Genomic DNA, 16,760 nt, shown 5'->3' with positions numbered 1-16,760 from the left:
CCTCTGGCCGTGGGTGTGCAAGGAGCCTGAAACGTGGCTCCAAAGTCTGATTGTCCATGGCACGGCTGGGACTGGCTGCACCCAGTGCTGATAACCACTGGTCCCCAACCTGTGGTTAGGAGAGTTTTGACACGTAATCAGGAAGAAAAGAGATCTATTCCTCTGAAGCATTAGATTTTGTTTCGTTTTGGCTGAGACTCAGCTGAGGCTGCAGTTAATGAGGAGGAGTCCTGCCTTATCAGAGGTTTTTCCCTCCCAGCTGGCTGCTGCTAAGATATCACCGTCATATCTCTGTACTTGGGACAGCAGCAGTGTGTCAGAGCGAGGACATATAAAGGGTTGTGATCACCCTGAGCTGCCTTTTGCCTCCAGCGTGAGCAGCAGTGCTGAGCCACACGTGAGGTGGGTTTCCAGCCTGAATTCCCCCCTTCCTGTGCTGCAATGGTGAGTGAATGTCCCTCAGCACAGGGACACCTTTCCCCAGCAGTGCCAGGGCTGGAAAGCCGTGGTGCCTTTGCCCAGCCCTGGAGACCTGTGGGCTGAGCACACTCCTCCAGCCATCTCTGCTTTGGCCAAACTCATCTGGGTTATCCAGGGGCTGTGGGAGAGGGAATTTTCACGTGGAAAGGGGGCAGCTGGAGAGACCTCCTGGCTCCTCTTTATAGGTATCTGAGAGGTGGCAGTGGAGTGTGGGGTGGGATTTGTGTCAGCTCTGTGTTGGTGTGGGCAGCAAGGGCAGAGCAGAGCAAGCAGAAGGCAGCAGCTCTTCCCTGGCTCCGTGCACCTTTACCTGCCCTGGAGACCATAGATCACCTCACCGGCAAAGCATTCCCAGCGTGGGTGTACTCTGCCCTGCAAAGCAGCCCTTCTTGGGATGTAAACAGCTCCCCAAGCAATAAAAGCTGGGCAGGCGGATTTGGGCTGGTGCAATTCTCCCCTCCCTTTGCAGCAGCTCTCGGGGCAGCCACTCAGGGGGGTGCTGGTGGGGCAGCCCTGTCTCCCTCGGGAGACCCCTGGGACGCTCAGGGATGCCCCGGTGAAGGGCTCCCCTCCTGGGCTGCCCGTGCAGCTCCGAGTGTGCCGCGGTGCTTCCCCGCCCGGCCGAGGGCAGCCGGGGCTCGCAGAGTCAGCGACTCGCGGTAGGATGAGGGCTGAGAAGGAAAAGCAAAGAAGGGAAGTTGTCTGCAGCGAGTTGCATGCAGAGATTATCAGTGTCTGGGTGAGTGGCCTTGGGCTGGATGCGGCCGTGGGCGATCTGGCGACGTTCCCTGGCCGGGGGGAAGTCCCATCCATGTGAGCCTGGCAGTGGATCTTGCTCTGGCAGCCCTGTTTCAGCAGGGGTGGTGAAGCACTGCTGTGGAGAGCACACCCCACCTGTGGATCAGCTCTCCCTCCCCACAGCGCTGAGCCCTGGGGCTCCCAGGGGGCTGCACCCCTCACTGGGGGCTCCCAAGGCTGCAGTGGGTGTTGTGCACCCCAAACTGGGAGACTGCTGTGGATCCCAGTGGGACAACCTGCTCTGTGGGGTCCCTGGGTGAGGCTAGGGCTCCTAGCACCCATTCTAGCAGCCTGGTGCTGCCGGCACTGCCTGCCTGGGGTCCCCTTGGGTGCTCAGGCTGAGATCTGCTCCCCTTTCCTCCCGTGGGGAGCCCAGCGCTGCTCCACTCACAGCCGGGTGTAGAGGACTCGCACCCAGAGACAAAATTATGTAAGGGCTGCAGATGAGTCACGTCCCTGCTTTTCCCTGGATTGTGCGGTGAAGGAGCCTCAGCCACTTGCATTTTCTCCTCCACGTATCCACGGGAGCAGAGTGCGGTGTTTGGGGAAGAGCAGAGGCTCCCATTTCCCGGCAGCGCAGCCAGCAGAGCTTTGCCACGGTCCTGCCTGGCAGCTGCCTGTGGTGCCAGGGTGTGGGGGCTGTGAGAAATCACCAATTCCTCACTCTCTGCGCCTCTCCGGGCAGGTTAGGGCTGTTACCGGGACAGGAGATGCTCCAGCACCCTCGCGGGAAGGCTCTCCCAGCTCCCAGCAAGTTGCTCGGACGAGCAGGGGGTGCAGCACACAAAGGGCAGCGCGTCTGGCGCCGGGGCGGGGAGCAGCAGCGATGGTTTCCTGGGGAAACCGCTCCGTGACTGTCGGCCGTGTCACCTCAGGAACAGAAACCGAAACTCAGGGCTTTCGGCTCGGCGTTTGTTTGTCTAAAATCTTCGGATCCTGGGTTTCGGCTCTCCCCCGCCCTAATGCTGTGGATGTGGTGACGCTGCTTTGCCTCCTCCCTGCTCCAGCCGTGGCTTCCTCCCTCAGCCAGCGACGGAGGGACGGCAGGGCCGGCTGCTCCCTGCGCTGCTCCGCCGCTCCTTGCTGGGCGATGAGCAGGGCCGGAAGCTTTATGTAACACAGTGAAAGCTGTTTGCCTCTAGGGCTGGAGGGAAAATATCCCACCTGTAAAATCAGTGAAACCTCCAGATATCCCACCTGTAAATCCAGAGTGAAGCCTCAGTGCCAAGGCTGTTCTGCCTGGGTGAGCTGGGCACTGCCTGTCCTGGCTCGGGCACCTCAGGGGAGTAGTGCCAGATATTTTGTTTGTTTTTCACTGTTGTCTGATGCTGTCACAGAGACCTTTGCTATGGTTTAGAGGCAGGGCTGCAGAGAGGATGATTCCTGCCCCAGGCAGTAGCAAATGGGGATGGACTCCATCACTATGGGCCACTCTGAAACCAGGGCTGGGCTTTGCTTGGTCACTCCTTCCCAGGCAGGGATGGGATTGGTGCTGCTCAAATCCTAACAGTTCCCATGGCAGCTGCAAGGACAAAGCTGGGGAGCCCTTTCCTGGACGGGAACACTGAGCACAGGGGCTCCATGGGGTCAGATCCTGCTGTGAGGCTGAGCCACCCACTGCTCCTCGCTGGCAGAGCACAGAGTGCAGCAGAGCCTGGCAGCTGTGGCTCTGTGCAGGTGGCTGTCCTGCCACGGCTCCAGCAGTGACCACGGTGTTGCACAGCCCTGGTGGCTTTGCTGCCCAGGAATACCTGGTTTCCACAGCCACCCAGTGCTCTGCTGGGATCCGTCCAGTGCCCTCTGCTCTGGTAGGTCCATTCAGCACCCACAGACTTGGGCTGCCCCACTCCTCTCCTTGGTGGGAAATCCCTTTCCTTGGCTCCCCAGGGTGCTGCTGGATGGCAGCAAGGTGAGAGCTCCCTCTGAGGCACCCAGTGGCTGCGACTGCACAGAGCAGGAAGGTCAAAAACATCGTTTCTCTTCCTCTTTCCACTGGTGTTGACAAACGTGCCAGATACCAGTGTCTGCCCCTCCTTCCTTCCTGCTCCCGTGCCCGCGTGCCCCACGGGCTGGCTCTGTGTTTCCTCCTCCCATTTGCTTTGAGGAAAAACATTTCTTTTGTCACTAAGGCTGGCTTTGCTTGAGGTGGCACCACCAAGGACGTGCCCATCTCTGGCTGGAAGGATTGAGCAGTGTCCCCATCAGCAGGGACACTCTGCCTCTGGGGCCTGCCATTTTTTACAGCCACTTGTAGCTGGAGGTGTGTTCGTTTTCCCTGGTTGTTTTCAGGGCTTGCAGCTGCCTTCTGGCATGAAGATAATTCCATTAAGTGGGAATGCTGGGGCTTGACCGCAGTGTTTGGCACAGCAGCTGCTTTACAGGTCAGGGCTTTCTGAAGCCTTGTGCCCAGGCTGGTGAGGTACGGCTGCTGTTGTGGTTTCCTGGGGCTGGCGCTGTTAGGGGAGTTTCCTGGGATTTTGCTCGGGTGCGTGTGTTTTGGGGTCATATCGGGTTGCAGGGTTTTTGGTTCTGTGTGTTTTACCCCGCAAATTTGCCCCATCACCAAACCGCGCAGGGGGAGGGCTGGGATGAGGTGCTAAGCTGTTGTGGGATGGGTTTGGTGAGGTGAGAAGGGGCTGAGAAGGGGCTCCACAGCCCTGGTGCTGAGGACCCCCACTCCTCGGGCATCAGCTGGTGGTGCTGGTGTGGTAACGCGTGCCCACAAACTGGGGTGCGGGTGTTGCCCCCCGGCTGCCGGTGCTGCCCCACGAAACAGGATGCAAATGAGATTCGGATGCTGCCAGGGGTGTATTTGGGGTTTGAGGTTTTTTTTTGGCTCGAGGCTGAGCTCTGCAGCGGGTGCATCGCGCCAGGCGGGGAACCGAACGGAAAACGAAAGTGATGATGAACAGAAAGGAGGGCAGCGCTCCGCACCCCACCCCCGCCCCCCGAGCCCCCTTAAAAAGGAGGCTGCCGGGGGCGCCGGGCTGAGGACCGGGACTGCTGCTCAATATTCACTTTGAACTCCGGTGCCGCCGCTGCCGGCTCTGGACCGAATCTGAGCGCGGGGAATCCCGATCTGCGGGTGAGCAGCGCCCCCGGGAGCGGCCCCTCGGCACCTGGGGGGGCAGGACAGGACCGGGGGTGCCTCGGCCCCGGTGCGCGGGGATGCGGGGGTGGGACGGGACCGAGGTGTGAGGCTGGTACCCCCCCAGGAGCGCCCGTCCCGGGGATTCACTGCGCCAGGCGGGGGGTGCTGTCCCGCCGCTGCCGCTGCCGGTACCGGTACCGGCTTCTGCTGCCCGGAATGCCGGTGCCCGCTCCCTTGGTGCCCCTTCCCCCTGGTGCCTGTCCCTCTTGTCCGGTGCCGGCTCCCCGCTCCCACTGGCGGTCCCGGTGCCGGCTGGGGCTCCCGTCGGTGCCGGTGCCGAGCCCCCCCGCCCGGTGCCCGCCCGGTGGCCGTGCCGGCTCCTGCTCCCCCCGGTGCCGGCGGGCGGGGCGGGGCGGGGCCGCCGTGATGCAATTTCCGCGAAGTCCGGCCCCGGTTTGAATGCAGGGAGGCCCGAGAAGCGAAACTGCCGCCGGCGGCGAGTCCCCGGGTCCCCGCGGGTCCCCGCACCGCGGCGGCGGCGGTGAGAGCGGCGGGGGGCGCTCCGGGGGTGGGGGAGCTCCGGGGATGGGCGGTCAGCGGAGCGCCCCGGGGGGCTGCAGGAGCGGGGGTGCCCCCGGTAGCCCCGCACGGAGCCGTGGGGTGCTGCAAGGCGAGCGGGATGCTGCGGGGCGTGCGGGGAGCGCATCCCGCTCAGCCCCCGCCCGGCTCGCAGCGTCCCTGCTGGGATGGGATGCGCTCGGCAGAGGAGGGTCAGAGCCAGGGTGCAGGTTTGAGGTGCAAAGCTCTGTTTGGAGGGTGGGGAGAACTCTGGGGATGCACAGTGCTGCCTTCGGTGAGCGATCCCCGACAGCGATACTCGATATTCTAACCCTGCTCCCGCCTCAGAACTCCGGTATTGGCATCTGGGAGCTCCCGGTGAACTTCTTACAGTTGGATAAAAGCAAACGCAGCATCCGGGGGTCCACGTGTCTCGGGGCTCTGCACACACTGGAGGCTCTGTGCCTGCACACACTCGGGCAGTGGTGTCGCGGCGGTCGCTGCAGCAGCCAGGCGGGTAGTGCCGAATCTTGGGCGGGATGCGGAGGGAGCTGTCTGGTTGAAAAAGGCTGGGAAAGAGGGACGCCAAGAACTCTGGAGGCTGTTCTTGCACCGGAGGGAGATTCCAGAGGGGTGTGGTTTCGGTGCAGCCAGGGGGACTGCGGGTGGTGGGGTGGCACTGGCCGGCATCTGCCCGGCAGCTCCTCTGCCACCGTTCCCAAACGCTCCCGGCCGGCTCGGCTGCACTGATCGCTGGTGGGGTGCTGGAGATGCTGGGAAGCTCTTGCACTGTTGCTCTGAGCGCTGCTTGGAGCTGTAGAAAAACTTCCAAGGGCCAGTGCTCGGCTAGGTCCGGTAACTGGGATGTGGGGCTGCAGCCCCCCGAGGCACATACCTGGTCCCCTGTCCCCATCCCACTCCCAACAATCTGACCCACATCCCTGGCTCTGATCGAGGGGCACTTGGCTTACTCCAGCATAGCGCGTTGCCCAACATTCTGTCAATAATTAATGGAGCCAGGAGCTCAGGGAAAGAAGGGCCACCTTCCTCCTGGTGGGACAGGATGGGTGCAGAGCATCGGGATGCAGAGGCACAATAAGCATTTCTCTACCACAGCCGTGCTTCCCCTCGCCATTTCCAGGGAAATGTGATTATCTCTGGCCACAGCACTGCCCTGCAAGGAGCCTGCCAGGGATGATGCTTGGACACAGCGTGGCCTGGCCCTGACCCACAGTGTTTTCCTGAGTGCAGAGGAAATGCCATCAGCGAGGCCATGGTGTGCTCTGTTTGGGTTTGGTTTGTGGCAAGGCTGGATCAGAGCTGGGCAGAGGGTGTGTGGGGCTGTGTTGGTGCCTGAGAGAGAGGCAAAACTCGCCCAGATGGGGCTGAGGGTACAATAAACCAACCTCTGTCATGGTGACTTGTGACCCAGCAGCAGGATGTGAGTGGCTTTAAATGCCAGGCTGAGCTTTTCAGGATCCGTGTGAAAAAGGTTGTTTTTTCTTGAAATATACAAAATTCAGCTTGTAAATCATGGTCTGTGGCTTGCTGGTAAATACTGCTCCCCTTCTGCTCTTACCTGCCCTGAAGCACTTGGATTTTGCCCTGTTGACATCAGTTTTATTCCCAATGGGACAGCTGTCTTGGGGCACACCTCCCCGAGCTTCCTCGTGCTTTGTGTCTTCCCTCCACCCCAGCCTGGAGGATTGCAAAAGTTCCCTTAGCATTTTCATTTATTATTTTTTTCCCCTTTTTTTAATTTTTCTTTTTCCTTTCCTAGTACAAGAGTGCTGTAGAGAAAGAAAAGCTTTAATTTGGCGTCAGCACTAGTGCTGTGCAGAGACTTTGAGCGGGGTTTGCACTTCCTCTTCCCTCCCACCTCCAGACCCAGAGCATGTTCTGGCAGTTTGCTCAAAATCAAACGCCTTCTTAAAAAAAATAAACAGCAAGGAAATTGACCCCTTTAAAGGTGGAATATTCCCTCTTATCTTTTTCCATCTGGGATGCCCTGCCTAGCCATGAATTCCAGTATCACCCCGGCTGTCCTGCTCGGGATTTAGGGGCAGTTCTTAAGCGTTTAGCCGGGTGGGTCGGTACCGGCGGTGCTGCGGGACCGCGTCTCCCATGAGCTCTGCGGCCGTGCATGTGCCGGGACCGGGAAGTTCGGCTCCCTGTGCACGGAGCCGAGTGCCAGCGATCAGGTTTCGTCCTCTCCCGCGCGTGTAGCCGAGGTTTACTGGAGTTTTCACCAGTTACGGTGTTGCACGGATGTCGCACAAACCCTGAGTGCTTTTCCCAGGAGGGCTCGGCCAGAGGCGGAGACTTCCAGAGGGAGGAAGGAAGGTGGAACTGCTAAAGGGAGGGATACCGAAGTGTTCCCGAAGTCGGTCCCACGGGGAGCGGGCTGCCCTGGCCTCAGAGGAGCTGGAGGGCTGAGCGTGACCTGTGTCCCGCTCCGGGCGCGGATTCGGGAGCAGCCCGGCCCCGCTGCCAACGCCGCCCTCCGTGTCCCCCTGCCTGTGCCGAGCTCCCGGGGCAGGCTGAACCTGCCGTGCCTCTGCCCTGGGGTCCCGCTTAGCTCCAGCCCATCCCTGATCTCCCGGGGAAAGCCGAGTGGGAATGCTCCCTCGGAGCAAACAGCCTCCCCAGGCTCAAACTGGAGGGATTTTGGCCCCCACAAGGTGCAGGATTTTTTTCCTCCTGCACTGCAGCCCTCGGAGCAGGCTGTGTCTCCCCAGAGTCTGCCTGGTTCCCGGTGTCTGGGGGTTTTTCTGGTGCTCCCAGCCCGGAGCAGCTCCAAGGGGTCTGCAGCCCCCACCAGCAACGTGCTGCCTTTGCTGGGAATCAGAGGAGCATCCCTTGATGCCCTTGGGCATGAGACAGATTGTTCCACTCTCCCTCCTCTCTTCATCGGTGCTTATTTTCAATTTTTCCCAAGTTATTTCGTTTCAGTGCAAAGCATTTTATCTGCATCAATCAGCAATCAGGCAGCACCAGAGCCTCAGCTATGTCTCCAATTTTTCTTTTTCTTTTTTTTTTTTTTTTTTTTTTTGTAGTAGAACCAGAACAAACAAAGAGCTCCTGACCCCTGGACTACAGAAAGTTTTATTCCAATGACCATGACCTTGTTTCAGCTGGAGGGCAGGAATACCCTGGCTGTCTGCTGGCCCCAGCCAGCTTGGGGTCACTGCTCTTCTTTCACTGCCAGCCTGCACTGAGTGCTTCAAGTACAGGTTTGGAAGCGAAGGCAGAGAGCTGAATCTGGGTGATTCAGCTCTGGATGCAGAGCTCATGGCATGGCACAGTGGCGTGGCCCAGTGACCCCAATCAAGCCAGTGCTGGCGTGGGAGTCTGCCATGGAATCCCACAGCTTCCCAGAATGGAAACCTGCAGCTCTGCCCAGTGCCAGGCTTGCTGCCAGCCCTTGAGAGATAAACTGAGCGGGTGTTTATCCACCGAGCACGTGTCTGACCTGATGCACACACAGAAGTAGGATTAGGTGGCTTCTTCATGGCTCAGCAGCAGGTGGATGCTGTGACACTGGGATGGGACGTGAGGAGCTCTCTAAGGGTGTGCTGGGAATGTGGGTGATGCTCCAACCACTTCCAGCTTCGTATTTGTTGTCTGGAACTCCAGCAGCCTCAGCACTCCCTGCCCACTTTGCCCAGCACCCTGTTTATCCCAGAAAAGAGTAGAGGATACTTAATTAAAAATGCAGAAGCAATGCAAGATTTGCCTTCCTGCTCCATTGTCCACTGGACCTCAGCTGTAAATCCTGCTCTTCCCTGGCATTGCCAGAGAGCCAGTCTGTGGTGGCTGCTGGCCAGGAGCCCAAGTTGGGTGCTCAGCACGAGGCCGGTGGCTTTTCTTGGCAGCACACCCTGCCCAGAAATGTGCCCTGGCATGTTCCCTTCACCCTGCCCACGTGGCCCAGCCACCAAACCCTGCAGCATCATTCCCAGGGCTGCTCCTGGCCCCTGGTTACCCAGGAGACTGATGGCAAATACCGGAGCTGGTGGCTGGAAAGGGCAGTGAGCCGTGAGTTGCCTTGCCCGCCGCTAGGGCCGAGCTCTCCCAGCCGGATGTTTACCGAGCTGTCAGCTGGAGAGATGCCGGCCGGCCCCTGTTCCAGCATGCCCATCTCCCGGCCTTGGGTGCTGCAGCCCAGGAGCAAAGAAGCTGGTTGCTTCATTAATTAATTCTAATTAATCTTTTGTGCTACGGGGTGGATGGGCTGAGGGGCTGGAGCTGGGTTCCTCCTGCTCAGCATGGGGCTGCCTGGCCAGCTCGGGGAAGAAAAACAGGATAAAGAAAGAGAAAGTTGGCAGGAGGGAGCCAAGGTGGGGCAGGTGTTGGCAGCAGGAGGAGGAAGTTGGATCATGTCTCCTTGGTCTGGGGAGATCAGTGGCTGCCGTGGGGACCATGCTGGGCCCTCTGGAGCAGTTACTGCTTTGCCACTTTGGATGGTAATAATGCTGATGGTTTATAGGGACATTGGGGACCAGGCTGAGCCCTGCCAGGAACCAGCACCACTCAGCAGCCTGATCCCTGAGCAAAACACTCCCCTGGGACCTGGGCTGGTGAGGGAACAGAGCTGGGGGAGAGGGTGCTGAGGCCGAGGTTGCTTGGTTGAGGTTCCTGGCTGTGCCAGTGCCTCTATGTGCACCTGCCAGGGACTGTCTGATATTTCCTGCTAAGTCACTTGTTCCTTGTTCCATTGTCAGGCTTCATGAGCTCGCACCAATGACCAGCAGGTGTGCAGTGAGCTAGGACAAGGCCACTCGCTCCATGGCACCTCCTCCCCACAGCATCACCTTCTAAGATCTTCCTGCCATTAATTGTGCCCCGCTCAAGCTGCTGCCAAAGATGCCAACAGCCAACGGCCCAAAGGTGCCACTGGGCAGCCTCCAGCAGCAGCTGGACCTGCTTCTGGTCTGCTCCAAGTGCAGTGTGAAGGAGAATGAGATCACCTACCACCCTCAGGAGGTGGAGCACAAGTGCATGTACGAGATCCTGCTGGCGCGCTGCCGCAGCCGCCGGAGCACGGCATGGAGGAAGGTGTCCCGGCGGCCCGGCTTCCCCAGCCCGGCGCGCTACGCTGTCTGCAGGTACTACGTGATGGGGCTGGGCTGCAGCAGGCACAAGAACCAGTGCACCTTTGCCTGGAGCGCGGAGGAGGCCATGGTCTGGAACTTTGAGAGGGAGCACCAGCTGGAGCGGCGCTGGCTGAAGGCGGCGGTGCTGCAGGCACAGCTGGGGGGCCACCCTGCTGCCACCCCCCACCTCACTGCCAGCGCTGCCAGTGAGATCACCAGCGAGTTCGGGGGGCAATTCCAGGAGATCTGCAAGCAATGCTTTTTTGGCCGCCCCCAGCGCATCACGGTGGGCGGCTGCGGGTGGCTCTGCGAGTCCCACCGCACCTGGGACCCGCTCCTGGTGCACGCGGTGCTGGACAGCCAGAAGAAGCAGCAGTACACGGCCATCCGGCCCTGCCCCGAGTTCATCGAGACGCTCTCCTACTGCCGGTTCGTGTCCCGGGGCCAGCCCTGCAAGCACGGCCCGCAGCGCTGCCAGTACGCCCACAGTGACGTGGAGATGGCCGTGTGGGAGGCCGAGAGGGAGCGTGGATTGCAGCGCTCCGACCTGCTGCCATCCTTGGGCGCCAGCAGCACCAACAGCAAGCCAGCAGTGCCTGAGCCCGTGTACTTCTACTGCCACGTCTGCCTGGTGACCTGCAGCTCGCAGGAGAGCTTTGAGAACCACTGCTCCTCCATCGAGCACGTGCAGATGCTCTCGGCCGACAGCTCCATGCAGTGGGTCCACCGTGCACCACCACTCGGGCTGACCAAGTTCTCACTGTGCAGCAGGTAAGGCGTCCAACAGGGAAGAGGGCAGGGGCGGCAGGGAGCTGCTGGCTCCCTGAGGATCCCCATGCCACCAGGAACGCCTCTCTCCTGACAGAGCGGAGGTGTGTGAAATGGGGAACAGCTGCACCAAGGCTCATTCCAAAGAGGAGCTGCAGGAGTGGATCCAGAGGGTGAAGGTTTCTGTGAAGAAAAAGAAGCAAGCCCTGAAGGATGGGCTCTTGTCCTACCAGGACCGGCTCCTTGCTGAGTATCGGATGTGCTCCAACGAGGTGTTAATTGTGAGTGGTGGGCACAGGGTGGGAGCGCTTTGGTCCAACACATCGCAGGAATTCTCTGGTGTGAGAGCTTGGGAATGGAGCCCACTGCTCACCTTTCTAATGGGGATGCAAAAAGGGATGTGGCATCCTCCTTCCTTCATCTCTTTGGAGCCAGCAACCTGAGAGCCTGCTCGGGGTACCTGAGCTATGCCATGGGTCCTCTTGCTTCCCAAGGCTGCTGCGTGGAGCAGCAGTGGGTGAGGGTGGAATATGAGGATGTACTCTTGATCCTTCTTGGGAGGATGTAGCGTAAAGGCAAGGATGAAGATGGCACTGTGGAGGGCTGTGAGCTGTGTCCCTGGGATGCTGCCTTCAGTCCTTCTCCTCTCATGACTCCCCACAGATGGCTGAGCACATCGAGGGTGTCAAAGTTGTGTGTGAGCAGCCTCTGCATGTGCAGCTGGAGGACAGGAAGAAGAAATACCAGTGGCAGTTCAAGGTCCACTCTAAGGTTAGCTCAGTCCTCTGCAGGGTTTTGTTTGGTTGGGGGGGTTTTTTGTTATTATTTCTGCAAGGGGCAGAAGGATGGGGATTTGGGCATGTTTTAATGAGAACATGTGCTGGGTACGCAGGAGTTGCTCAGGTGGTGCCTGCACAGGGGCTGTGTGCAGGGGATGCAGCCACTGTGGCTCCTGTCTTGTGCAGTGGTCCTGGGGCAGACCTGGCTGCTCTCAACACCTCCCCTGTATCATCACAAATAACATTCAGCTGCTTTCCTGACCATGATTTTGTGGATGTTGGAGGCAAGAGCCTGTCTTCTCCAAAGTAGATTTCCCATTTACTACACACTGGTTGATATTAAACTGAAACCTGAGGTTCTCTGAGACCTTAGAGTAATTGTTGTGTGATTGCATGAGGAATAAGCTGTGGTGAGGCTGACACAGAGTTTGGTTCCTCTAGCAGCTTTTTCTAGGAAATGCTGCTGGAGCACCTCACCAGCTGCTGGGCTCTTCCCTTGGGCTGCCCTCACTGTGTCCCTGTCTTCTCCTCAATGGCAGATGCACCTGCAGCATGTGGCCCTGCTGAAGCGGGACCCTGGAATCAACTTCTACTTCTCGGGGAATGGGCTTTCCCGGGGCCTGCAGTACCTCTGTGGGGACCACGTGGCCACCGTGTCCTCCTCGCCGCGCGTCGCGCAGGTGGAGGTCAGCGTGGAGAGCTGCATCCTGGGCATCTTCGAGCAGTGGGTGGTCTTTGACTTCGGCCAGCGCCCCGTCCTCATGCAGAAGCTCAAGGTCAGGGTGGGCCGGCGGGAGACCCCCCAGCACGTCCCCAGCACCAGGGAGAGCGCCCGCCCCGTCAACTTTGTGCGCTGGGATCGCGGCAACCGCATCATCGTTCCCAGCATGCCAAGGACTGGAGAAGATATGGTGCTGCTGGCAAAGTACAAACCTCCTGCTCTGGCACTGGATTACCAAAGTGAGAGTAGGGAAGTCGTTCCCATCACCCGGCTCAACTATCGGGAGAGGATGCACAGTTTCCTCTTCCGTGAGGAAGAAGCTGAGCAGGCTCTGATTGCCAAGTAAGTGCCAGGTGTGAGCCCTTTTGGAGTTCCCCTTCTCTGGGGACCACAAGTCTGTTGCTAACCCTTGGGGCCATGCTGTTCCTGGGGTCTTCTGTTCATTCTGGGTTGGGTCTTGTTGTGCCTTCCCAGAAAACTGGAAACAAGAAGGATGGCTTGCTGGGTCTCATCCTGTGCCCATGGATTAGCTAGAGCATGGTTTCTGTCTGTATGTGCTTGGGGGGCTGGCAGACTCTCTCTGGGTGTAGGTGGCAATCCCCTCTCCATGGAGGAGGGCCCAGCAACTGCCAGATCCTTTCTCTGCTCTTCATTTGGGTGTTTCCTCCTTTCAGACTCAACCTGCGTGTGCTCATCTCGCTGACCCCCATGCTGCAGAGCCTCTCCATGGGGGCGAAGTTTGCTCTCTCTGGGGAGCTGTTTGCTGAAGTGCCTACCCCTTACAACCTCTCACCAGACACGGATGAGGGGTACCTGCTGAGCAGGTCTGTGCCCACCGCCTTCCTGGCGCTTGACCCGCCTGTGGACAATCGGGTTTATGAAGTTTTTGTGGAACATAAAGCCACCACGGAGAAGACCATCTGGCTACAGATACCAAGCAGATGCTGCTCGGAGCTGAACTTTAAGGCAGACACCTCCCACAAGGTGGAGATCCAGTTCCAAATAGACCAGCTGCTGTTCCGGCACTGGCACCAAGCTGTGGACAGCCTGTTGGATGAGAAGCTGGTCCTGCCAGATGTTGCCAGTTGCTCCATCCCCTACTCTCTTGGGTCCCCACAGAGAGGGAACAGCAAGCAGAAACAAGCCATCTCCTTCATCACGGGCCAGCCGACCACCAGCCGGCAGGTCCCACCTCTGCTCATCTATGGGCCCTTCGGCACAGGGAAGACATTCACCTTGGCCATGGCCACCTTGGAGATCCTCAGGCAGCCCAACACACGTGTGCTGATCTGCACCCACACAAACAGGTTAGCAGGGAAGAGGCAGTGAGAACTGTGGGCAAGCTGGTGCATTGCCCACTGAGGGGGTGAAAGGGAGTCAGGGTGTATGAGACAGAGTCTAGCTGCCCTTTTTTCAGTGTGCACTTCAATTGCTTTTTAAATTAAATTAGTTTTTGTTGAATTTGTCCTAAACTACTCTACTTCCTGCTAGGAGGAAGCCTGGCAGGGGTGGAAGGCTCTGTGGAAGAGCCAATGCAGACTTATAGAATCCCTGAATGGTTTGGGTTAGAAAGGACATTACAACTTGTCCTGCTCCAAACCCTTTCCCTAGACTGGGTTGCTCCAAGCCCTGTCCATCCTGGCCCTGAGCACTTCACATATTCCTGCCTCATCATAAAATGGGAATGTGGCTGGAGAGAGAGTTCTCTCCAGCCTTTACTGTATACTGCAAGAAGTAGAAAGCTGCTGCCTGACCATGCTGGGATAATGTTGTGCTCTAGTTGCCCTTGAAGGCTGTTTGGCTCTGTATACATGCCAATCTATTGACTTTTCCAGGGAGAGTTTGGGGAAGAGAAAATGCAGATCTGGTCTGAATGCCATTGGATCTGCCCTCAGAGAAAACAGGCCAAGACTGTTAAAATTAGAGCAGTTACACTGAAAAGAGTGTCCACATCTGATCCTGCAGGCTGTTACTGCCTGCCTCAGTTTTTAATGCATAATAGATGGTGACTGCTAATCTTAGCCTGTTCCAGGCTATTTGCTTGCACAGAAGTTTCTCCTGTAGGTCTTGTCTCACCAGGGGATGGGGATGCTTTGCTGTCAGAGGAGAGCTGAGCCCCTGCACAGCATCAGGGCCACAGCTTTTGTGGGGCACATCATATTTTTCCATAAGAGTGTCAAGAGTTGTCGTAGTCTCAAATACCAACTCCTATTTTAAATCATGCTGTTGAAAGAGGCTGGGAATTGGTGGCTGCGTAGGCACCGGCTCCTTTGTGCAGTTGTGAATGTCTGCTGTGACAAGTGTGGTGTCACCAGAGCCAGGAGAGAAACTGCATGAGCGTTGCAGAATGATGAGAGAGAACTTTGTGTCGCAGAATTCAAGAACAGCACTGACGATTCCTTGATGCTTTTCCCTTTTGCTCCCCTCCAGCGCTGCTGACATTTACATCCGGGAGTATTTCCACAGCTACGTGACCATGGGGCACCCCTGGGCCGTTCCCCTGCGGATCATGTACACCGACCGGCCCGTCAGCACCATGGACCCCATCACCCAGATGTACTGCTGCCTCTCGCCGGACCAGCGCTCCTTCCGCCGCCCAACGCAGGCCGAGATTGACAAGCACCGCATCATCATCACCACCTCCATGCTGTCCAAGGACCTGAAGGTGCCCCCCGGCTACTTCACCCACATCATGATCGACGAGGCCGCGCAGATGCTGGAGTGCGAAGCTTTGGTTCCGCTCTCCTACGCCACTTTAGAGACCCGCATTGTCCTGGCTGGGGACCACATGCAGATAACCCCGAAGCTGTTCTGTGTTGGGGGTGGGCAATCTGCTGATCACACCCTCTTGAACCGGCTCTTTCAGTTCTACCAGAAGGAGACGCATGAGGTGGCCAAGAAGAGCAGGATCATCTTCAATGAGAATTACCGTTCCACCGCTGGCATCATTGAGTTCATCTCCAAGCACTTCTACGTCGGCAAGGGCAATGCCATCCAAGCCAGTGGGAACATCCCACCCCACCCCGAAATTTATCCCCTCATGTTCTGCCATGTGTCTGGTGTGGCAGAAAGGGATATCTCCATGATTTCTTGGCAAAACATCTCTGAGATAATACAAGTGGTTGAGAAAGTGAAGGAGATCTATCAGAGGTGGCCAGATGAGTGGGATGTCCGGGATCTGAAGAAGATCTGTGTGGTCTCCCATGGGACACAGGTACCTAGAGGAATCCTGCATTCCACCTGAGGGGGCTATGCCTGCACTGCTGACTAAAGACTCCCTAAGAAAGACCCTTTTAATCTATTTATTTGTATTTATGCTAGTAAAAATAGGAAATCTGGGGTCTCATGTGCCTTCAGTGTTTTTTTGAGCACTCTCCATTTAGGTAGAGTGTCCTGGGTAGTTGGAGCAGAGATGGTGGGATGGCTTAGTTAAACACTTCTATCAGCATCTTCTAGGCAGGTTAATTCCAGGGCAGTGGCAGCTCTGGCTGAAGTCAGCCCACATGTGTGGCTGCTTTCAAGTAGTTTGGGGAACCTGCAGCTGGGCAGGATGAGGGACTCTGGTGTTTGGTGGGTGGCATTTCTGAGCTGAGATCAGTTGTGCCTCTTTCTTACCAGGTTTCTGCAATAAGACAAGAGCTGAGGAAAAAGCAGCTACAAGACGTGGTGGTGGAAAACTATGAAAATTTGCCAGGTTTGTGTCTTGTGCAATAGTCCCTCATGCCTGGCTGCATTTTGAAGTCTTCTGTGTGAGAGTCATACACAGCTTTTGCAGTCATGCTGGTGGACATGAGGGTCCATAGCAACTACAGCCACCGGGTAACAGGCAGGGGGAAGAGACACTGGGGTGTTAGCAGAGGAGTTTCCAACATCTTTACGTTTTCCTTCTTTTTAACATGCAAAATATTGGGTATTGTTGTGGAAAAATACCTCTCTGGGAGGTGCTGCCAGGCAGAGCTCCCCTGCCCTCTCAGTGTCACTGCCACCACCACAGCCCCAATTAGGAGGGAGTGCCTGGAACTCCTTTGGCTGATTTCCATATCCTTCTGGTTGGCAGAGCTTTGATTTTCTGTTTTTCTGCGTGAATAAGCTTTCTCACTGAATTAAATCTGCGCCCAGCTGATTACTCATTTCAAATATATGGACTTTGCTTTGTAGGAGGGTAGAAACCCTGTAAGTGCCATCCCAGAGACTTGAGTATGTGTGAATCATGTGAAGCCCTAAGTACCAGTGAGGGAGGCTAGTGACAGAAGGGAATTGAAACCAGGATGGGTACCAATCACAGAACAGCTCACTAGAGGAGGAGTCTCCTGCTCTGGATGACAAGAGGCTGGTTTTGTCCTCAAGGACTTAATTTATGACTCATCCGTGTTTGTTTTTTTTTTTTTTTTTTTTTTTATTGCGCAGCTGGGACTCCTCGTGGTGAGAATAACTCACCCCAGGGGGTGTTTGTGATCGCCACACCCTTT

The 16,760-nt window shown here is 57.4% G+C and overlaps 1 protein-coding gene across 5 annotated transcripts in view; it reads left to right on the top strand.

Annotated features, from left to right (window-relative positions):
* Positions 1–295: 295 nt before the first annotated feature.
* HELZ2 (helicase with zinc finger 2) overlaps positions 296–16,760 on the top strand; it is a 29,906-nt gene continuing 13,441 nt past the window's right edge. Inside the window, exons 1-8 of one of the 5 annotated variants that reach the window (XR_013184531.1) lie at positions 296–444; positions 9,652–10,794; positions 10,889–11,072; positions 11,455–11,562; positions 12,110–12,633; positions 12,966–13,598; positions 14,722–15,505; positions 15,910–15,985. Coding sequence is in view for 4 of the 5 variants with exons in the window: in XM_054644634.2 (XP_054500609.2) it covers positions 9,794–10,794; positions 10,889–11,072; positions 11,455–11,562; positions 12,110–12,633; positions 12,966–13,598; positions 14,722–15,505; positions 15,910–15,985 (3,310 nt within the window). In the remaining variant the exon portion in view is untranslated. Of the gene's footprint in view, positions 445–4,343; positions 4,364–4,811; positions 4,911–9,651; positions 10,795–10,888; positions 11,073–11,454; positions 11,563–12,109; positions 12,634–12,965; positions 13,599–14,721; positions 15,506–15,909; positions 15,986–16,760 lie in introns of those variants that run through there. The other 4 variants (XM_054644634.2, XM_054644635.2, XM_077187266.1 and 1 more) reach the window with 4 other exon arrangements.

This window comes from Agelaius phoeniceus, chromosome 17, assembly GCF_051311805.1.
Source record: "Agelaius phoeniceus isolate bAgePho1 chromosome 17, bAgePho1.hap1, whole genome shotgun sequence".
NCBI classification, from domain to species: Eukaryota; Metazoa; Chordata; class Aves; order Passeriformes; family Icteridae; genus Agelaius; species Agelaius phoeniceus.
Note: the sequence above shows the minus strand (reverse complement) of the source record. Positions and strands in the feature narration are given on the sequence as shown.